Raw genomic sequence first — 18,722 nt, 5'->3', positions numbered from 1 at the left:
TGCGACAATGTGCTGCCCTTGCGGAGCCCCTGCGACAATGTGCTGCCCGTGCGGAGCCCCTGCGACAATGTGCTGCCCGTGCGACAATGTGCTGCCCGTGCGGAGCCCCTGCGACAATGTGCTGCCCATGCGGAGCCCCTGCGACAATGTGCTGCCCGTGCGCAGCCCCTGCGACAATGTGCTGCCCATGCAACAATGTGCTGCCTGTGCGGAGCCCCTGCGACAATGTGCTGCCCGTGCGGAGCACCTGCGACAATGTGCTGCCTGTGCGGAGCCCCTGCGACAATGTGCTGCCCGTGCGCAGCAGACACATCCCACACGTGATGCATATGGCAGAAATGAGATGACTTTTTTTAGTTACTTTTAGTAATTTATACTGGTCAGCTGCAGCCTGTGAGAGGCAGAGGCAGAGCCTCACGTGCAGCTGTGTGTGTGGGGAGCACTGAGCATGGAACTGTGTGTGTGTATGGGGGCACTGAGAGGGGTATTGCATGTGTGTGGGGGCACTCAGCGGGGGTATTTCTGTGTGGGGAGGCACTAAGCGGGGTATATTGTGTGTGTGTGTATGGGGGCACTGAGCGGGGTATTGTGTATGGGGGCACTGAGCAGGGTATTGTGTGTGCGCGTGTGGGGGGGCACCGAGGGGGGATATTGTGTAAGTGAGGGGCAGTGAGAGGTGGGGAATGTATTTGGGGACATTGAGAAGGGGTATGGTGTGTAATGGGCAGTGGCATGGGGTAATAGGACAGTGAGAGGGTGAATTGTCTGTGAGAAAAAAAAAAAGAGGGGGGATATCATGTATGAGGGTGCAGTGAGAGGGGGTACTGTGTGTGTGAGGGTGCAGTGAGAGGGGGTAGTGTGTGAGGGGGCAGTGAGAGGGGGTACTGTGCGCGAGAGGTGAGGGGGTAGTGTGTGAGGGGGCAGTGAGAGGGGATAGTGTGTGTGCGAGGGGGCAGTGAGAGGGGGTAGTGTGTGTGCGAGGGGGCAGTGAGAGGGGGTAGTGTGTGTGTGAGGGGGCAGTGAGAGGGGGTAGTGTGTGTGAGGGGGCAGTGAGAGGGGGTAATGTGTGTGAGGGGGCAGTGAGAGGGGGTAATGTGTGTGAGGGGGCAGTCGGATGAGGAAGTGTGTGTGAGGGGGCAGTGACGGGGTAGTGTGTGTGAGGGGGCACTGAGAGGGGGTACTGTGTGTGAGGGGGCAGTGAGGGGGGGTAGTGTGTGAGGGGGCAGTGAGAGGGGATAGTGTGTGTGCGAGGGGGCAGTGAGAGGGGGTAGTGTGTGTGCGAGGGGGCAGTGAGAGGGGGTAGTGTGTGTGTGAGGGGGCAGTGAGAGGGGGTAATGTGTGTGAGGGGGCAGTGAGAGGGGGTAATGTGTGTGAGGGGGCAGTCGGATGAGGAAGTGTGTGTGAGGGGGCAGTGACGGGGTAGTGTGTGTGAGGGGGCACTGAGAGGGGGTACTGTGTGTGAGGGGGCAGTGAGGGGGGGTAGTGTCTGTGAGGGAGCAGTGGGAGGGGGCAGTGTGTGTGAGGGGGTAGTGTGTGTGAGGGGGCAGTGAGAGAGGGTAATATGTGTGAGGGGGCAGTGGGAGGAGGAAGTGTGTGTGAGGGGGCAGTGACAGGGGGTAGTGTGTGTGAGGGGGCAGTGAGAGGGGGTAGTATGTGTGAGGGGGCAGTGAGAGGGGGTAATATGTGTGAGAGGGCAGTGGGAGGGGGAAGTGTGTGTGAGGGGGCAGTGACGGGGTAGTGTGTGTGAGGGGGCAGTGAGAGGGGGTAGTGTGTGTGAGGGGGCAGTGAGGGGGGGTAGTGTGTGTGAGGGGGCAGTGGGAGGGGTAGTGTGTGTGAGGGGGCAGTGGGAGGGGGTAGTGTGTGTGAGGGGGCAGTGGGAGGGGGTAGTGTGTGTGAGGGGGCAGTGAGAGAGTGTAATATGTGTGAGGGGGCAGTGACAGGGGGTAGTGTGTGTGAGGGGGCAGTGACAGGGGGCAGTGTGTGAGGGGGCAGTGAGAGGGGGTAGTGTGTGTGAGGGGTCAATGAGAGGGGGTAATATGTGTGAGGGGGCAGTGGGAGGAGGAAGTGTGTGTGAGGGGGCAGTGACAGGGGGTAGTGTGTGTGAGGGGGCAGTGACAGGGGGTAGTGTGTGTGAGGGGGCAGTGACAGGGGGCAGTGTGTGACGGGGCAGTGAGAGGGGGTAGTGTGTGTGAGGGGGCAGTGAGAGAGGGTAATATGTGTGAGGGGGCAGTGGGAGGAGGAAGTGTGTGTGAGGGGGCAGTGACGGGGTAGTGTGTGTGAGGGGGCAGTGAGAGGGGGTAGTGTGTGTGAGGGGGCAGTGAGGGGGGTAGTGTGTGTGAGGGGGCAGTGGGAGAGGGTAATATGTGTGAGGGGGCAGTGGGAGGAGGAAGTGTGTGTGAGGGGGCAGTGACAGGGGGTAGTGTGTGTGAGGGGGCAGTGAGAGGGGGTAATATGTGTGATGGGGCAGTGGGAGGTGGTAGTGTGTGTGAGGGGGCAGTGAGGGGGGTAATATGTGTGAGGGGGCAGTGGGAGGAGGTAGTGTGTGTGAGGGGGCAGTGAGAGGGGGTAGGGTGTGAGGGGGCAGTGAGAGGGGGAAGCGTGTGAGGGGGCAGTGAGAGGGGGTAGCGTGTGAGGGGGCAGTGAGAGGGGGTAGCGTGTGTGAGGGGGCAGTGAGAGGGGGTAGCGTGTGTGCGGGGGCAGTGAGAGGGGGTAGTGTGTGTGAGGGGGCAGTGAGAGAGGGTAATATGTGTGAGGGGGCAGTGGGAGGAGGAAGTGTGTGTGAGGGGGCAGTGACAGGGGGTAGTGTGTGTGAGGGGGCAGTGAGAGGGGGTAGTGTGTGTGAGGGGTCAATGAGAGGGGGTAATATGTGTGACGGGGCAGTGGGAGGGAGGTGGTAGTGTGTGTGAGGGGGCAGTGAGGGGGGTAATATGTGTGAGGGGGCAGTGGGAGGAGGTAGTGTGTGTGAGGGGGCAGTGAGAGGGGGTAGTGTGTGTGAGGGGGCAGTGTGTGTGAGGGGGCAGTGAGAGGGGGTAGTGTGTGTGAGGGGGCAGTGAGAGGGGGTAGTGTGTGTGAGGGGGCAGTGAGAGGGGGTAGTGTGTGTGAGGGGGCAGTGAGAGGGGGTAGTGTGTGTGAGGAGGCAGTGAGAGGGGGTAGTGTGTGTGAGGGGGCAGTGAGAGGGGGTAGTGTGTGTGAGGGGGCAGTGAGAGGGGGTAGTGTGTGTGTGAGGGGGCAGAGAGAGGGGGTAGTGTGTGTGAGGGGGCAGTGAGAGGGGGTAGTGTGTGTGAGGGGGCTGTGAGAGGGGGTAGTGTGTGTGAGGGGGCAGTGAGAGGGTGGTACTGTGTGTGAGGGGGCAGTGAGAGGGTGGTACTGTGTGTGAGGGGGCAGTGAGAGGGGGTACTGTGTGTGAGGGGGCAGTGAGAGGGGGTACTGTGTGTGAGGGGGCAGTGAGAGGGGGTACTGTGTGTGAGGGGGCAGTGAGAGGGGGTACTGTGTGTGAGGGGGCAGTGAGAGGGGGTACTGTGCGTGAGAGGTGAGGGGGTAATGTGTGTGAGGGGGCAGTGAGAGGGGGTAGTGTGTTTGTGTGTGTGAGGGGACAGTGAGAGGGGGTAGTGTGTGTGTGTGTGTGAGGGGACAGTGAGAGGGGGTAGTGTGTGAGGGGGCAGTGAGAGGGGGTAGTGTGTGTGTGAGGGGGCAGTGAGAGGAGGTATTGTGTGTGTGAGGGGGCAGTGAGAGGGGGTACTGTGTGTGAGGGGGCAGTGAGAGGGGGTACTGTGTGTGAGGGGGCAGTTGGAGGAGGTAGTGTGTGTAAGGGGGCAGTGGGAGGAGGTAGTGTGTGTGAGGTGGCAGTGAGAGGGGGTAGTGTGTGTGAGGGGGCAGTGAGAGTGGGTAATATGTGTGAGGGGCAGTAAGAGGGGGTAGTGTGTGTGAGGGGGCAGTGAGAGGGGGTAGGGTGTGTGTGCGGGGGCAGTGAGAGGGGTCAGTGAACAATGGGGTAATACACAGTTACCCGATTGTTCATGTGTGAGGGGGTAATATGTGTGAGGGGGCAGTGAGAGGGGGTAATATGTGTGAGGGGGCAGTGAGAGGGGGTAGTGTGTGTGAGCGGGCAGTGAGAGGGGGTAGTGTGTGTGAGCGGGCAGTGAGAGGGGGTAGTGTGTGTGAGGGGGCAGTGAGGGGGTAGTTTGTGTGAGGGGGCAGTGAGAGGGGGTAATGTGTGTGAGGGGGCAGAGAGGGGGGGTAGTGTGTGTGTGAGCGGGCAGTGAGAGGGGGTAGTGTGTGTGAGGGGGCAGTGAGGGGGCAGTGAGAGGGGGTAGTGTGTGTAAGGGGGCAGTGAGAGGGGGTAGTGTGTGTGAGGGGACAGTGAGGGGGCAGTGAGAGGGGGTAGTGTGTGTGTGTGAGGGGGTACTGTGTGTGTGAGGGGGCTCTGTGTATGAGCCGTGTGTGTGTGTGTGTGTGTGTGTGTGTGTGTGTGTGTGAGGGGGACAGCTAGATAAATCAGATATAGTATGTCCTTGGAATGGTGCAGACAGGTGACTGATGTGGCGGGTGGGTAGGGTGGTATATATTTAGCATTGCACATAAAGAAAGTGTCTGGTCAGCCTCATAGTTACACATATTTCTATACATTACATAAAAGATATATCTGTGTATAGATATACGACTACCTGACATCTCTATATGTGTTCTGCCAACTAGATATAATATATACACACATACAGCAGCCAGAGACTGAGCTAATCAGAAAATTGATCAGAATTAAGGGAGGGACACCGTGTACGGGACGTGAGAGGAATCTATCATACTACACGCAGTACCGCTCTGCAGAACTCCAACACAGCAAGGGTTAACAGTGTGATGTTCTGCATAGACATGAGGAGTGATTGATGCTCTGCAACTCCAGGCAGATGAGAGGTAAAAGCGTTTCCCATAACCCATAACTTGTTATGCAGACATGCAATAAGCAGCCTCTAACCTTCAACAGCTCTGCAGAGCTTTGCTGCATTAACTATTCACATGTGCAGAGCATTGCTTGATTAACCATTCACCGATGAGCATATAGGAAGGTACCGGCCAGACCCTCTCCTACTCCTCCTCACTCTCCACCTTCTCCCCTACTCTCACTACTTCCTTGGCCTCTCTAACTACATCACGCAGATGGCATATTGGCTGCGCCCTGACCTCTGAAACCCGACGGGCGAGGCAGGGACCATGAATGCTACCCGATAGTAGATCACACCCTGGAAGAAATGGATTGGGACAGGAACCACGGAGGAGTGACAGAGACAGTTCCTCTAGAAGTCCGAGAAAGCAGGAGGCTGCATTGTCTTCCTGACATAGATAGCCATGAGGGAGCCTCTCATAGGCATGCAGGAGGGTCGCCCATACCACATAGGGCCCTGGAGCACCTGGCTCCTGCAGTATAGGCCCAAGAACCGCCATGGAGGCTCTCAATACCCTGGAGAGGGCCTGGGGCAAGTTCCTACGTATATACAATTCCACCCCCGGGAAGCCTACCCGCCACTGTCCATTAGCTCCCCATGGAAAGAGGTGGAATACACAATCATCTTGGGTAAAGGGTAACCCTACCCAATCATCTGGATACTGGAACCCAGGGGGCCAACCCTGGACCTCCACTACAGGAACAATGTCAAAGCGAATGAGCAGACTACTGGATTTAGACAGAAGGACAGAGACACAGTTACCCCATTGTTCAGCCTTCTCCAGAGAGAGTTGGAGGAATGATTCAGAGAAACGTGACACTACAGACAGAAAGGAGGGAGTAAACCAGGTGGACACATCATGTGGGGTGATACCTGGTGAGGTGGGACTCGGCTCAGGGTGGGGAGAGTCCCAGAGTGATGGGGGAAGGAGAAAGTGGCACGGACTGGCCTTTGAAATGAGATCAGGTGATGGAAGGCGGATGATGGGGACCAGCAGAGTGTAGGAGATACAAGGAGCCACAAAGGGCGAGGAAGACCCTAAATCACTGGGGGACACGTCAAGGAAACCAGAACATAACCCCCCAGAGAGGAGAAGTAATGAGTTGGGGGATGGTAGGGGGGAAATTTGAGCTGTGAAATGAAAATAAAAACAACAATTAGAAGAAGTGGAAAGAAAAAAATATAGTTATTTAATATAATGTAATATTACTGATGGCACATTGGGCCGGATTCAGAGATGGTAAAGCAGCCGACCAATATCAGTAACGAGAATATGCAAATGCTAACCTCAGCCTTCCCATCATGCTCCATGGTAAAAAGGAGGGCGCCAGCGCTGAGATGCCCGCTTTCAGGCTGCGCGGTCGGTGCATTTGTGGTGAAGATAAAAAAACACCAACATTGGCGCAACACCGGTCACATCATCGACATTTGAAGCAGCCTGGGGTCTACTCTAGTGACTCTCCTCAAATCCACCTATGGCCTCTGAGGCTGCGGATTTGTGTATGGGAACGCAGCAGCATTCCCATGACACACCCATGATATTCCCAGATGCTCCCATGATGCTCCCTTGATACGGCCCCTGAAATCCCCAGGGATCGCAAACCTCTTTCCAAGTGTTAGTGTGTTGTACGCAATTGCGATCGCCATGGGAGTTGGAACACGGGTTCATGCCCTGACAGTGATTCCTGGAATCTTTCGCACATGCGCAGTAACAAAACATCGCTCACCTGCACGAATATTGGTACTGCGTCCATCTTTGAATGAGGCCATCGCCCAAGTTCATCTACTGTATTCCCATATTTATCATTGCCCAAAGTCATTCACTTGTTTCTTACTGTGTCTTCATCTCCTCCATATAACCTTTCCAACTTCCTCACTCTTCTTATATAGGTCTTCAAGTCTCCATTTCCCATCTTCTCCACCACCTTACACACTTTTCCGCACCTTTCCCTACATTACCTGTGTGCCTTACCTTCTCCTACATTACCTCTGTTCCTCGCCTTCTCCTACATTAACTCTGTTCCTCGCCTTCTCCTACATTACCTCTGTTCCTTACCTTCTCCTACATTACCTCTGTTCCTCACCTTCTCCTACATTACCTCCGTTCCTCACCTTCTCCTACATTACCTCTGTTCCTTATATTTTATTACATTACCATTGTTTCTGATCTACATCTTCCTCCAGTTTCCTCCTCTCCTAGCTTTCCCTCAACTATTTTGTCAACTTTCCATCTCCTAGGATTTCCAATCATCCCCTCATTCTCATCTGCACTCCACCAAGTCTCAACCTCTGTTTGAGTTTCTCCATGATCCACCACCCTCATCTTCACCATTCTTCACCTTTACTCCAAGTTTCAGCCCCTCATCTTCAGCGTTACTACACCAAGTCCCAGCCCCAGTGTTGGTGTACAATTTTAGAGGTTTCAGTAAATCTACCCCTCAGTCATTCATGTTTCTGACCCTATATACGTTCCTCCAGGGTCTGTCTACCTCACATTCCCCATTCTGCACCTTGCTTATTGTTCTTGCTTTAACACGTCCTCTTTTCTCTAATCTTTCCTTCTCCTCCTCATTACATACTCTATATACCAACACATTTCCCGGATGAATATTTCTATTTCCTGCTACTCTGTGACTGTGGACTTCATTCGTCCTGCTTGTCTGCTCACCAGTCAGCGAGAAGATGAAGTCTTTTGCTTGCACACAGCTCTGAAGTATGTCCTTCCCCTGTAGATTGCTGCACTCCCTCCTCTCCAACTCAACTAGGAGTTTGTTTACCTCTTCAATACGGGATCCAGAAGAAAAATCCAGATCCGTCAAAGGCCGGGCAGATGATGTGAACCTGAACACCAGAGTAAGCACTGTAAGGGTCAACTAAACAGTTTGGGGACAAGAATAACATCCACGAAGGCAGGGTTACCTGTATATTCCCAGCGAGTCAGCCAAACTATTTCTACCACCAACTCATGCTCCCATATCCAAGCCTCTAACAATTACCTATAAGTCTTCCCCTGGAGTTTCTCACCCATGATGCAAATAACTCTCATCCAGTATCTCATTGTCTCCTGCCTTGCCTGCTGTAGCACCATCATGTCTGGCCTTCCTCTTTATGATCTTCCCTGCTTCAATGCTGCAGTGAGATTTCTCCCTCCTGCCGACTAACTTCCACCTGTCCCCTCTGCCAATCACTGCATGGGATCCCCTTTACTTACACCTCACAATCACTAACAAAGCCTATGGCATACACCACCACGCCCAATCAGAGCCATGTTCTGCAGATCTAGAGAAGGAAGTAATGTAATAATCTCAAGAATATATTCACTATGTACCAGTCCAGGGGTAGATAGGACAGAGCAATGTTCTGCAGGTCTGTAGAAAGGTCACTAATGTATTAATCTGCTGAATATACTCAGGGTCGTAACTAGATATTGCAGTGTCCTGGTCAGGAGAGAGCAAGGACTCCCCCCCCCCCCCCCCTTGCTATATCTTCTGGACTGGCAAAGAAATCTAGTTCTACAATCAATTTGCACAGTTTATTTATTGAAGAAGAAATATAATAATGATTTACCCATGTTCTATATAAGAGACTTTACCTGATGTGTTTCATTTCTGTTCCCTGTTGATTTCCTCAGAGGATATACCAGTTTCAATCCCTGTTGAGACATGACACAGGATATTTATCCATCTCCTAATGGTCTATATAAAATCGGTTCAGTACCTCACTCATAGCCACAGCTTCACAATTGCTCATAAGATAACTGAATATATATGTAGCAAATATATTTATTTATCTCATAAATAAAACCTACAATTACAGTAAACAGATTCAGGTGTAATTATATCCGTTATCCTATACGTATACATATTAATATTTAATCACATAATAAATATCTATTATGTTAGACCAACACAGCAATAAACTGGCACACTGGATAGGACATAAGGGGCCTATCCATTACACGACTTTATAAAGGGGCCTATCCATTACACGACTTTATAAAGGGGCCTATCCATTACACGACTTTATAAAGGGGCCTGTCCATTACACGACTTTATAAAGGGGCCTGTCCATTACACGACTTTATAGCGGGGCCTGTCCATTACACGACTTTATAGCGGGGCCTATCCAATACACGACTTTATAAAGGGCCCTATCCATTACACGACTTTATAAAGGGGCCTATCCATTACACGACTTTTTGAACGATTCGACCAAAAGCAGGAGGTTTTGGTCGCATTGATCACAAAGTCGTGTAATGGATAGCCGGCAAGGACCACGATGCGCGTGCACGCTGTGTCCTTGCCAACCCCGACTATCTACGGAACATGCTGGTCAACCTGACGACGCTCGTCAGGTTCCCCATGTTCCGAGATAGGAGGTCGGGATCCTGCACTGAAAGACGTTCAGTGAACACCATTCAGTGCAGACACCGCATCCGGCGACCTGAACGCTAGATGGATAGGCCCCCGTAAACTAGAGCTGAAGATTGAGGAACTCACTATGGGAGAGATGCATCAACCCTTGGAGAGGCCGGGATGTACTAAAGGAGGCCGGGATGTACTAAAGGAAAAATGCGGTAAAAACTAAGTTTTCGGGGTTTTACCGCATTTTCATATGTACTAAGCCCCGGCCACCCTATTATCGGTGCAGGGGGTGATGCCAGAAAAACCTGGCATTACCCTATAGAAGCCTATGGGATTCTTATCGCATCCCGCAACCGACGCTTCGCCGCTGCCCCGCAGTCGCCCAGCACTGGCCCCCACTCACCTTAGTCTCCTGGTCGCTGGCCCGTGCTCCTTCTGGGTCCTCCGCCTCCTCCTAATCTTCTTCTGGGTGCAGGGAGGAGAAGGAGAAGCCGGGGACTTCCTCCACAGGTCACCAGCAGGAAGTTCCCGGGGCCCGGAGGGGGTGGAGCCCCAGGGAGACCTCCTCACCCGGCATCGGCTGCTTTGCAAAGGGCAGCTCTTAGCGCAAGAGCTGCCCTTTGCGATACTAATTACATATGCGATTAGTAAGGTTGCAGTGACTGGTGGAATGTACACCGCAGCCTTAGTACATCCCGGCCAGAGAGTGGAGAAGTTGCCTGAAGCAACCAATCAGCTTCTGTCATTTACCTAGCACAGATTTTGTAGAGAGGAAGGGATAGGAAGGGAGAGAAACGGCATTACACCGAAACGCATCGGAATACCTACAGTACCACTCAGACACACCATTACCAGACAGGAGAGAATAGTCTGCACATCAAGCTGGCATCACATCTACAATCAGGCAGCACCATTCCCCAGACAGGAGAGAATAGTCTGCACATCAAGCTGGCATCACATCTACAATCAGCCAGCACCATTCCGCAGACAGGAGAGAATAGTCTGCACATCAAGCTGGCATCACATCTACAATCAGGCAGCACCATTACCAGCAAGGCCTCCACACTGCTGCAAAAACTGACCCGTAAGGGGTCAATGATTGGCAGCTTTAAACTATAGCTTTAAAATGGCAACTGGAATCAATGCTAGAACAGGCTCATTTAGAACTGGTTTCTGTTTCCATTGCAAAACAATCACAGGTCGCAGAGGTTGACATTCTGTAGGTGTTCCCCCAGCTTAAAGGAAGTGCGCAGATCTTGATAGAGACTTAGGGGGAGAATCGCTAATGGCCGGTTTGATAGGTATAAAATGGCAACAGGAATCAATGCTAAATAAGGCTCGTTTAGCACTGGTCCTGTAGGCGGTGGGCGATGGTGGTCAGTCCAAATGGCAGAATGCTTAACCATTGGTTTATTACCTGGCAGATAACAGGTAACACTGGGTTAATGGACCCATGTACATATACTGATATAAGCAGAACCAGTCAGGAGCTTATGGGGCTAATGCAGGTGGTGTGCCTGTAGGGGTAGCATACATCTGTATATACACTCAGTGGTGGCAGTGGCAATTTATGAGTAAGTGGTGGTGGCACCTTTGTGATGCTGTGATGTTAGTGCACATCTGTGTGGGCACGGGTCCCGGCAGTGAGGCCGCACAGAGCACTCCCCTCCTAACACTCTCGCTCAACATGGTCTCAGGTTACATAACACAACTTTCCACATTTAGGATGTCTCGTCTGTAACCGACACACAGGGTGTATACAAATCATCACAACACTGTTAGACACAATGTTTCCCAGGCAGGCTGGTGCACATTACTGCAGAAGAGCACTTAGTACATAGAGTATGACGTCAGACCATTGGTCACAGATCAGCAGGGATCTCCTCACTTGTTACATACTGTATCTGACACTGATCTATTTACCATCGGCCAGCTTCCTTATAAAATGAGGTCTTATAGCAATGTGCTTAGAATGGTCATGCTGGTTGGTGCTGACAACGTCTTTTGGACTAAGACGACTCAGTTCAATCAAAGTCTCCTTCAGCCCCAAAGCCTCTGACTGTTTCCATGAGTGCCACGTCTTTGCCTAGGTAACGGATAGGGCAATAGTCTGATTGCATATTGACGAACACTACTGACTGCATGTGTGATGCCTGGACATGTGGCAGCACTTTCATACCATACAGTCCCACTGGCACTATGATAAGGAACTCCTCTCATTTCCTCTTTCTCTGCCTCTGTTGATGGACACATAGATTTGTTAGTTTTGTGCTTTTTTTTTCATTTGGTGTGCGGACTGGTTTTCTGACATTCCACATTTGATGAGCCATGCCTCAAGGAACCCTTGTTGATCTATAGAAAGAGTCCCAGCATTTTGTATGATCCCCAGACCCAGCAGTTGGTCTTTTGAGTCTGAACGTGTCACTCAGCAACACAAAAATAAATTTCTAGCAATACACCGTCAAGCTCGATGTCCCAGCAGTGGTTGCTTTGTTTTAGCCCATACAACAATTTATTTAGCAGACATTCTATTCCCTCATAAAATTCATTAACATTGTGGTGTTCCAGGGGCTCCATGTAATTTTATTGCACTAGATCACCATTTACAAAGGCTGAATCATAGTCCAGCTGGTACATCAGAAGATCACACACAGGAGATATAGCAATCACCTTATGTAATGTACTGAACCTTGCAACAGATGAGAAGATCTCTCCATAGTCAGTGCCAGATTTCTTGGTGTATAACTCTAGGCAACAAGTCAGATTTTTTAGTGGGCAAGACTCCCATCAGTGTTTAATTTCTTGCAGAAGACCCACTTAGTGTTGACTGTTTTGCTGTTGCACTGCTTGTCTTCAATAGTCCATGTGTCATTGACATTTAAGGCTATAAGCACTTTGCCTATGGCTGATTTCCATTCTCCCCAGTCCCTGCTTGACTTTGCTTCTTGAATAGTTTTAGGTTCACTGCAAACCAAGTTAGCAAAGTCTTCGCTGTATCTCCTAGGTGGTCTAGCTTTGTTGCTCCTCATAGAGCTCCTGCTCTGTGATTGATCACATGTATCTGTGGTTTCAGTTTCTGACGTGCTTCCAGCTCTCGACAAATTTTTGTGGTGTAGCAATATCCACAATGGGTTTAGTTGAAACGGTCTTGTGAAACTCTACGCCTCTCGACTTTATGAGCTTTTGATTGGCAATGTCCCACAATCTGTATCCTTTACTTTCTTGACAATTTTCAAGCATGATCCATGAGATGGACTTGGGATCTTACTTGCATATTCATTTGTTAGGGATATGTGCATAAGCTTTGCACCCAAAGACATGGAGATTATGGATACAGGGCTCTTTACTGGACCACACCTCCAGTGGTGTTTTATCTGTAACTGCCACTGTAGGTGCTGTATTTGTGAGGTACACCGCAATAAGATCTGCTTCAGCCCAAAATATTTTACCTAGATCTGCATCACTTAGCATTGTCCGGTCTTTCAGTGATGGTTCTGTTTGCCCTCTCACTCATACCATTCAGTTCAGGTGTGTAGGCAATTGTTAGTTGGTGTTGAATGCTATTCCTCTTTAGAAAGGTACAGTAGTTAGATCTATGTTGTCATTTTCTCCACCATTATCACAGCTCAGCACTTTTATTGTGTTTGAATTTCCACAAGATTCTTGTATTCTGCAATTTTGTTTGTTACTTCACTTTCAGCGTTCAGGAAGTATACGCTCGTCATCCTCGTAGCGTCATCTATGAGCATCATGAAGTAGCAGTTACCGCTCATGGACTCTCCATCAGTCCACATACGTCTGTGTGCACCAATGGTGCTCCCGCTCTGGATGCCGACTTTGGAAAGGGGAGGGGAAATGTGTTTGCTTACTGTTCACACAATTTTCACACTCTGGTCTTTCCGGGTTGGTCACTGACATCCCTGTCATTATGGAGTCTAGAAGCTTGTGTATAATGTCATATCCTAGGTGACTTAGGACCTCATTCAGACCCGGTCGCAAGCACTCAGCGCTCACAACTGGGTCGATGTTTAGGCCCTGCGCACGCGCAGCGGCCGCACTGCGCATGCACAAGCCCCGGAGCTAGAGAGAAATTCTCTCGCTCCGGAGCTCACTACAAAAGGGGCGACTGTCGATGTTGATGGACAGCTCGACCCGTTTTAGGCCGTGGCAGGGGGTGGTTTCACAAATGGAGGCATTCCTTAAGGAACGCCTGCCATTTTGTGGGTGGCTGCACTGACATCTGCAGTGATGTCAGTGGGGAGCTTCCTGCTCGATCAGAGCATGAAGCTCCCTGGGGCTTGCGGTTGCCGAGACCCAACCTTAGGGTCTCGTCACAAGACCCAATGGTCGCGATGGTCTTGACCATTGCGACCATCAACCTGGTCGGTCGCTAAAGCTGTGGGTGGTAACCCACAGCTTAGCTAGCGACCAGGAGGCCGCACTTCAAAAGTCAAGCGGCCACCCTCATTCAGAGCGAGCGCTTGCTTCTTGCGACCGCCTCTGAATGAGGGCCTTAGTCTCCTAGGCCATAGCTCCATGGACTGGTTGGAATTTGAAGCCATCATTGCACAACACTCCTCAGTGTCTGGGATGTACAGTTATTGGCACCTGGTTACTGTTACAGTCTATATTTTATTGTACATAACACACTGACCCTCTGTGAATTGGACCTTGTATTGCTTCTTCTCCAGTACACTGATGCCGAACAGATAGGTTCCTAGATCGGGCACAAATAGTACTTCTTCTATGCCTGTGACAACTGTTTTCCCCTTGATTCTTATACGCACAGTAGATGACCCAACTTTGTGGCATATAAGACTTTGTCTCCAATTCTCCTAATGTCTACAGGATCACATGACTTTAGTGATTTGAACCAACTTTTATTACAGCTGAGATGCCTCGTGGCTCCTGATTTGAAATTTCCATGTACCAGCGATCTTTGTGGTGACAGCCTGCTACATTTAATGCTGACTCATTCTTTCTATCACACTTGCATGACGAAATACACTTGTTATACATTCTAAGGCCTTATGGCATATCTGGACACTTGAGGCACTTGTACTTAGGCTTCTTAGGTTTTACGCCCTTTGACAATAGAATAAAATTCTAAGTATTGGTCTAAACAGGATTGCACTCTTGGAATTGCAGTAGCTTGGCCCATACAATCTATGTTAATAGTTTGGCAGTGTATGACTCCAAAGCTACAACCAGAAAATAATACTCTGGTGTAAAGTTTTGCAGCATCGCCATTGCAAACTTTTCCTTGTCTACTTGGTATGCCTGCACCAAGACACTAAAGGGCACATCTTTTCTCAATAGAGGACAGAGAGAGAAGGCACATGGATAGACCGCACAAGTGTAGTTAAGCGCACTGGGGTCGGAGATCACACTTTGATTTCAGCGCACCTCAGTCTAGGCATGGAGCCCTGGACCTGGTAGTGAGGAAGAGACAGCATAGCGTGCACGCCCCTCCTAACATTTCTGAATATTTACTCAATATTTTAAGTATGTTTGCTATTTAACAAGGGGGTCATGCAGCAGATGTCAGCATGTCCTGGTGGAGGCAACCATATCTGAGGTTCGGGGGAAGGAGCTGGCTCCACAGCCAGACCATTGCGGCCCCTACCCCTGCTGTTCAAAGCTGCAATTTGCAGCATTTTACAGTGAGGGGTGGAGCCACGATAATGCAATTCAATGCGAATTGTCTCATCAGACTCCCATGTCACTTGGAAAGTGGGTGGCAGGCACGAGACTGGCGCACTCTTTTGGGAGTCTGGGAGAGCCTCCAAAAGTTCTGGACTCTCCCAACAGTCCAAGAAAGTTGGCAAGCATGTTACATATGCAAATGCGTGGTAGGGATGACCATCGACCAACGATGGTTATCAGACATTATCAATAGTTTTCCAACGATGGTTGATGGTTTAGCCATCAATGGTGGAGATCCAATAGTTCTCCAACTTCACTGAGGTAGATATGGTTTGTTGCTTTTTGGCATGAGGGCAAATAACTTAGCCCCACCCCCTGATGGATTACTGAGTCCCATTCCCTTCCCTGAATAGCCCACTGTCTGCCATTCCCAATTGCAGGTATGTCCATCGACATGTGCATACAATCTATGATTCCCTGAGGTTGGTTTTGTTCAAACAATGTGAAACTCCAATGGTACCATTAATGGTGCCATCCACCAAGGGTTATCCCTAAAGAGTGGTCCACAAACTTGCATTAAGCATGTCAAGTACACTTTTTAGTGGGATTAGGCTTTTATCAGAGCAATGGCCCCAACAAGAGAATTTTAATAAAATCGGGGAGATAATTGTCGACATGTAATAAGTCGACAGGGGGAAAAGGTTGACATGTACAAAAGATCGACAGTGCAAATGGTCAACATTTTTATGTTTAGGGTTAGGCACTTTGGGAGGGTTAGGCTAGTGTTAGGTGTAGGCACTAGGGGGAGAGTTAGGGTGAGCAGTAGGGTTAAATTACGGAAAAAGTAGAAAATTTGTGTGTCGACCATTTGAAGAATATGTCGATTTTTTAACCCTGTTGACCTTTTGAACTGTCAACCTTTTGTACCTGTCAATCTATTGTTGACCATTTGGTGTCGACCTTTATTTTTTTGCTCTTTTATACCAAATCCACAGAGGTAACAGACCAGCACTGACCAGCCTGGGGTGGTCTCCACTACATCAGGGGGACCCCGCACTCTGGGAAGTAACATGATCAATGAATGCAATGTGACTTTCTGCACCCATCCTGCACTTTGTATGGGAAAGTAACAGGCACGAAAAGTGGAGGAATAGAAGGTAGAAATGTATTATAATCACCTGGGAATTGAACAGGCCCCTTATAGCCCCAGTGTAGTAACCCTGAATGTAATAGGGCTGTGTGCGTTCAGTCACGGATACCTGTCCGTATTGTCACACTTTGTGCCTTCACCAGAGGCCGATCATCTGCTTCCTGCACTGTGAGCTCTATGGCAACAAGAGCACCCCCTGTGGAAGAAGCAGAAATCACAGTGAGGTGATATATAAGGACAGACACAATAGTTATATCCCATATTCAATTTGGCATGATAAGTAGTGGTTTTTGGGAACGTGGACCCCCATGTTACCCCCAAATTCCACTTACCAAGAACACATTATCCCCCCAAATCACAGGGAGTCTTTGAACATAGAACATCACAGAAAGTTATACAAAAGTCTATCAACATTATAACACAACAGGACAAAACATCAGTAAACTATTAACACAACAGGACAGTATTGCAGAGGATTATAACACAACAGCATGACCCAGGGGTATAACACAAAGAGTATATAACACATAAAAACAAAACACAGCAAAATAACACAAGAGTATAATATAACACTATAACACAACAGCATAACCCAGGGGTATAACACAAGAGTATAATATAACACAAGAGTATAACACAACAGCATAACCCAGGGGTATAACACAAGAGTATAATATAACACTATAACACAACAGCATAACCCAGGGGTATAACACAAGAGTATAATATAACACTATAACCCAGGTGTATAACACAGGAGTATAATATAACAATATGGGGCCTATTCATCCCCTAATAATTGAGCATTCAGTGTTCATTCTAGCCCCCTGCCCCTGTCACAGCACAGGCAGGTCCAGCAGCAGAGCAGAGAGTGACACCACAGGTAGGAATGAGGAACTGCATGTGCTGTGACAGGAGCTGGGTGCTAGAATGATCACTAAGGGGCCTATTTATTAATTAACATTATTTTTACTAAAATAAAATCACACCCTTTTCATATTATTTTAGTATCTCATGAATTTATTGAAGCGCAATTGGAGTAGAATTCATAAAATTCTACTCCAAACCCTAATTATCACATTGTGCAGACACATTCTCCTTGTATGTTTTCTGAAAAATACAGCAAGAAATGTGCGGAGAGGATTCGTAGCAGGGACGGGGGCTTATCGCAGGGACGGGGGCTTATCGCAGGAACGGGGGGCTTGTCGCAGGGACGGGGGGCTTGTCGCAGGGACGGGGGGCTTATCGCAGGGACGGGGGGCTTATCGCAGGGACGGGGGGCTTATCGCAGGGACGGGGGGCTTATCGCAGGGACAGGGGTTTATCGTAGGGACGATAGGGACGGGGGCTTATCGCAGGGACGGGGGCTTATCGCAGGGACAGGGGTTTATCGCAGGGACGATAGGGACGGGGGCTTATCGCAGGGACGGGGGTTTATTGCAGGGACGGGGGGCTTGTCGCAGGAACGGGAGCTTGTCGCAGGGACGGGGGGCTTATCGCAGGGATGGGGAGCTTGTCGCAGGGACGGGGGCTTGTCGCAGGGACGGGGGCTTGTCGCAGGGACGGGGGCTTGTCGCAGGGACGGGGGCTTGTCGCAGGGACGGGGGCTTGTCGCAGGGACGGGGGCTTGTCGCAGGGACAGGGGGTTATCGCAGGGACAGGGGGTTATCGCAGGGACAGGGGGTTATCGCAGGGACAGGGGGTTATCGCAGGGACAGGGGGTTATCGCAGGGACAGGGGATTATCGCAGGGACAGGGGATTATCGCAGGGACAGGGGATTATCGCAGGGACAGGGGGTTATCGCAGGGACAGGGGGTTTATCGCAGGGATGCATCTGGAAAAAGAGCCGGCCTCCTGGCCGCTTGCTAAGCTGTGGGTGATCTTGCGACTGCTCTGGCGCTTGCGAGCGGGTCTGAATGAGACCCAATGTGTGAGACATCATTCTCCTACCATGGGTTTACACTAGTAATTTTATTAATATTACATATATATTAAATATTCTACATACCTATAATTATTATGCGTATATACACTTCTCTATATATGTAATTATATATTATGTATATATTATATTTTCTATTCCTGTGAATATAGAACGTGTCACCTCAGATCCAGCCTGTGTACATTACACAGTGCTGCATTATTAGATGATGTGAGAATATAAAGAATATAAAGATTCTATGTGACAAAGAGAGTAAATTATGGGGAAGGTAATTGCTCTAATCCCTCTATCTATAATGCACCAGCCTGTGCTAGCTACTTTGTATTGCATGATACTGTATGACACGAAGAGCTTGCAATCCATCAGAGGTTTACATTTACCTTGTATACAGCCCTCTCACCTGACTTCCCTGCAGGTCTGCTCCCATCTACCACATATCCGCTGTCACTCTCATACATGTCTGTAATCACTTCCTGTGCATGAAAAGTCTTCACCTGTCCCAGCCCTTACCTGCTGGTGCACACCTGTACTGCCCAGCCCCGCCCCCAGCTGCAGTGATTCCCTCAGCCTGCACAGCATTGGGACAATCCTCAGGGCCTGCTGGGATGTTATTATGTGTCCTCCTGTCAGGGAATGAGTTGCTGTATATATATATATACTGTACAGTATATACCCAGGG

General features: G+C 50.0%; 1 protein-coding gene across 1 annotated transcript; it reads right to left on the bottom strand.

Moving 5' to 3' along the window:
• Positions 1–3,380: 3,380 nt before the first annotated feature.
• LOC148443303 (nucleotidyltransferase MB21D2-like) lies at positions 3,381–18,529 on the bottom strand. The gene is made up of 5 exons (XM_088462993.1): positions 18,444–18,529; positions 16,129–16,296; positions 8,533–8,592; positions 7,609–7,781; positions 3,381–6,071 (listed from the first exon to the last, which is right to left on the bottom strand). The coding sequence occupies exons 3-5, from the start codon at positions 8,544–8,546 to the stop codon at positions 5,083–5,085; spliced, it is 1,176 nt and encodes a 391-aa protein (XP_088319119.1). The 5' UTR covers positions 8,547–8,592; positions 16,129–16,296; positions 18,444–18,529; the 3' UTR covers positions 3,381–5,082.
• Between the last annotated feature and the right edge of the window lie 193 nt (positions 18,530–18,722).

The sequence above is a fragment of the Taudactylus pleione genome, unplaced genomic scaffold (assembly GCF_031769625.1).
Source record: "Taudactylus pleione unplaced genomic scaffold, aTauple2 ptg001305l, whole genome shotgun sequence".
Lineage (NCBI taxonomy): Eukaryota > Metazoa > Chordata > Amphibia > Anura > Myobatrachidae > Taudactylus > Taudactylus pleione.
Note: the sequence above shows the minus strand (reverse complement) of the source record. Positions and strands in the feature narration are given on the sequence as shown.

Coding starts and splice junctions, on each gene's coding strand:
- LOC148443303 (XM_088462993.1), bottom strand. Junction 6,072..7,608: donor CTTCATCTTCTCGCTGACTG/GTGAGCAGACAA, acceptor TTCATTTCACAG/CTCAAATTTCCCCCCTACCA.